This window comes from Scatophagus argus, chromosome 23 (genome assembly GCF_020382885.2).
Source record: "Scatophagus argus isolate fScaArg1 chromosome 23, fScaArg1.pri, whole genome shotgun sequence".
NCBI classification, from domain to species: domain Eukaryota; kingdom Metazoa; phylum Chordata; class Actinopteri; family Scatophagidae; genus Scatophagus; species Scatophagus argus.
In genome coordinates, this window is record NC_058515.1 from 16,016,835 (window position 1) to 16,021,175 (window position 4,341).

Below are 4,341 nucleotides of genomic sequence, written 5' to 3' on the forward strand. Positions count from 1 at the left end.
TCTGTCTGTAGCTGTCAGTCAGTCAGTCTGTCTGTAGCTGTGGTGGACGTTTACTCCTACAGCCTCAGACCTCTGAATTTGGATAGAAGGTGAACTTATTGATCAGTTCCACAGGACTGAACTGATCAGGTAACCTGAACGATCGTTTATTGATCATTCAGTTACAGCAGCAAGTCCACATTGATGTCTCAGTCTGATCCACGACCGGACAGGTGACTCACCTGTACCTGGTTAACCTCCTGAAACACTTTGAGTGACTCTTCACTTCAGCACCTCGTTGCTCTCAACAACACAAAGTCAGTCACATCATGCGGCCTCATCAAAGTCATAAACAAGTTAAAGTTGCTTCATCTGCAATATTCTACAGCATGATAATGAAAATAAAAATATAATGTGAACACAGAACAAAATTCTACATATGAATTCAAATGTCCCACAGTCCTGCACACGTGATGACTTCAATGTTCTTACTGTGGCATCAGGATTATTCAGTGAGTGTTAAAGTTTCACTGTGATGTGGATTTGACTGTTCTGACTCTGTGATCCTGATTAAAGCTGCTGTTCACATGATAAACTGGTTTTTGGTCCACTTTGAGACATAAAGATCATTGAGGCAGTAAAAGACTTTAAATTATTGTTATGCATCCTGTTTTTCTAATATTTGAGAATAAATCAGCACATTAATGTATTGATAAGATTGTGTTCAGGTCTGCTGTGATCAGCTGATCAGTTTGTCCAATCTGCTGCTGCGCTGACAGTCGACTGTCTGTGATTGGCCGGATGCTTCAGACTCCTCAGGACCACATTGTGAAGTCCTGAAGACCAGGACCCTGTCAGTCTCAGTGCAGAGCCGCAGTGGCCTGAGCGGTTCAGCTTCATGTCATGTGATGAGGTCACAGCAGCTCTTAACTCACGTCCACACAAGCTGAAACCAAACCCGTCAGTGAGTCCACACGGACGTTTGCTCACCGACAGACGCATCACATGACGAGACGCTGAGCTGATGAGGTCTGTGCTGCAGTGCAGAAACACTGACTGACTTTACCTGATGGGAACATGACGGGATGAGAGGAACTGCTCCTTTAATGTCTTTTAACTAGAGAAACTTCTTCAGAAGCTGCTCTGTGAAGGCTGGATGTTCACATGCTGGAGCTCAGCTGCCCTGCTGGCTTCAACAGCTGAAACTTACCTGAAACGTTTGAAAGATGAGAAATCAGATCTGCTGAGAAGCCTGAACTTCAAACATGTGGAGCAACTGAAGGTTTGAAGGAAGTTTACATCTTCAAAGACTTTCAGAAAGAGTGAGGACATCAGTGTGATCTGCTTTGTGACGTCTCTGGAAGTGAAAATAAAAGTAAAGAAAATAAAAAACAGTCTGAGGTGTCAGAGAAGATGAAGAACAAAGTCCAGCATTCCATCACACAACACAGTGAGGAGGAGGAGGAGGAGACAAACTTCATCACAAGAAGCACATCAGAAGTCAAACAAGACAAACTCAGACTTTTATTTTTCTCCAGTAAATCATTTAACCAGTGGAAAGTAAAGAGAAGCTGAATCTAAAACATCATGGAGACATGAGGACAGAAGACCAGCAGAGCTCTGGGCCTCCTGGACAGGAAGTCATCAGGGACATGCAGTAACAGAGTCGTACTGCAGGGGGCAGCAGAGGGACTTTTGGATCATGTTTGACTTGGATATGAAGGAGAGTTTAGCATGAAGCTCATGTTGTTGTGTAGCTGCTGCTGATTGGCTCAGAGCGTCTGATCTGACTGTGACATCACGCTGACATCACTGCTTCACACAAGATCTGATTGGCTGTGAGGACATAAAGCCTGCAGACAACTGAACGACATTCTGTTGAATTAATGCAAAGAATCAGAGAAAAGAGGATAAAAACAGGATCAGTTAAACCCGGATTGGTTATGTGCACAGTGAATCTGCATCAGGATCAGGATCAGGATCAGGATCAGATCCGCCTCCAGCAGGACGTGCTGCAGTGACATCATCAGCCCCAGTCAATCAGCTGCATTCGTTTCCTTTGATGAGGAAGAAGGTCCCAGCAGCCACACCGAGCAGACCGACAGTCAGACCGAGTCCACAGAAAACTGCAGGTCCAACACCGGGCTGCTTCACCTCCACATCTGGAGACAGGAAACAGAAACATCAGCACGTCTGTGGTTGGTCAGTTGATCAGGTGTTGCACTGTATGTGAATGAAATAAAGTTCCCTCACCCCAGATCCTGGTCAGAGGCTGGTCCAGGGCCCGATGTCTCACTGTGCAGCTGTACATGTCTCCCTGCTGTGGGACGAACTCCAGTCTGGAGGTCTGCCTGAAGCTGCCGTCTTTGTTGGGGAAGGGAACGTTGATGCTGGTTCCTTCAGTCACCTGGACTCCGTTCTTTGTCCAGGAGACGTTTACAGGAGCAGGATAGAAACCAGTCACATGACAGATCAGGACGTTCTTCTGTCCCACCTCCACGTCGTCTCTGGTGTAGACAATCGGACTGGAAGGAGGATCTGAACACAAATGAGAAAATGTGACAAAGTTTTACTGCACAGTAACTTCTGCTGTCTGTTCTGTCCAGATGTTCTTAAAGCAAAGTTATCAAAGTTAAATCACATCATCTGTCTGACTGTTGAGAAAATCAAAATGTCTCAAATGTTTCCTGATTGATTCAAAACCAGTTTGTCCAAACCTTTTCTGATGACAGAAGTCATCAGGTGGTAACTGAACACATTTTCATCACGTGGTCACAAACTGCAGGTTTCTGAATTTTCACATCAGGACTGTGATTTGATTTTTACTGAACAATAAAATTTTTTTCTTTAACACATTCAGTCATTAGAACTGATTTGTTTCATTGGAGCAGAAACATTTCAGCAGATGTTGTGAAACTGGTGTGAAACTCGTCATATTAACCCTGATGTTCAGTGTGTTACGTCAGGTGTTGTTCACCTGGACTCTCTGAGTGTGACACACCTACAGATGGTGTTCAGCATGAACTGATCTGCAGTCAGTTTCAATCTGAAGAAGACACGAAGAGAAGTGATCTGAAGTGACAGAAAGTTCAGAGTGAATTTACTGACCGAGTTCAACTGGAGGGTTTTTGAGAGCTCGGAGAGCCTTCTGCAGGTTGTCTCTGCAGATCTGTTGATTAGCCACAGCCTGTTCATAACATCCTGGGCAGCTTACATGATCTATGAAGCTGGGCTGAGGCTCCACTCCTCTCTTGTTGATGAAGTCTGCGTACCACTTCTCTTCACCATCCACACTGGTCATCTCCTCTCCATCAGAGGCTGAACAGCCACCGATAGCGAGGTCCTCATGTTGACCTGAAGAGAAAACAGAAACAGAAGACTCAGCTGCTGACTGACTGACTGAAGAAAACTTTACATTAAATTAAAACTTACAGAGTAAAGTCTGGACCTGCTCTCATTAGAACGTGTCATCAGACAACTTTTGTTGTGATTTGACTCCATAGAAATAAACTGAACTGACTGTTTGTTTGTTTGTTCAGTTCTGTCAGTAAACAAACAAACTGTTTACTTTGTTCTGAAGTTTGACTGAAAGCTGAGACAGAAACTTACTGTCAGCTGAGACACAGAGGACACAGGAGAGGACGAGGACCACCATCATCTTCATCATCTTCATCATCTTCATCAGCTCAGTGTGGACCTGAACCAGTCTGAGTCTGTGAACCAGTCTGAGGAGGACTGACACAAACTCCAGCAGCAGCTCAACTGTTACACACAGAACAGCCAATCAGAGAGCAGATGTCTCATGACATCATCAGTAACCAGGCAGACACACACTGCTGCTGCTGCTGCTCACACATGAACTGTAACACACAGACAACATCGCAGCTGGAGATCAACCTGATCAATAATCAATATTTTTTTTTTGTTGAAAGAATAAAACTGTCTTTAAACATTCAGTAATGAATTGTTGTTTTGTTTATTTACCATGGAGATCATCTCACAGATTAAATCAACGTGAGTTACAGTCAGACTCCTTCACATGTTTGATATCGAGATTAATTATTTAAATATGAAATTAAAATATATTAAATTAATATTCAGTTTACAAAATCTGATGATCTGTTTTAGTGAAAACTCGTTTTGATTTAAAACTGTCTGCATGTTGATCAGTACAACATGAAGGTCCTGCTCACATGTTAATCAATCAATACTGCTGATCAGTGATCACATCACACTGACAGAAACATTCTGTAGGATGAGAACATGTTGAGCATTACATGATCAAAGTGACGTCTGATAGAAATCATCAGTCTGGAGGATCCTGACCACAGCGCTGCGTATCAGGACCAGGAAATCAGTTCA

The 4,341-nt window shown here is 43.5% G+C and overlaps 1 protein-coding gene across 1 annotated transcript; it reads right to left on the bottom strand.

Moving 5' to 3' along the window:
• Positions 1-1,480: 1,480 nt before the first annotated feature.
• LOC124054586 (RLA class II histocompatibility antigen, DP alpha-1 chain-like) lies at positions 1,481-3,748 on the bottom strand. The gene is made up of 4 exons (XM_046380776.1): positions 3,589-3,748; positions 3,088-3,333; positions 2,233-2,517; positions 1,481-2,141 (listed from the first exon to the last, which is right to left on the bottom strand). Exons 1-4 carry the CDS (start codon positions 3,659-3,661, stop codon positions 2,020-2,022), a joined length of 726 nt encoding a protein of 241 aa, XP_046236732.1. The 5' UTR covers positions 3,662-3,748; the 3' UTR covers positions 1,481-2,019.
• Between the last annotated feature and the right edge of the window lie 593 nt (positions 3,749-4,341).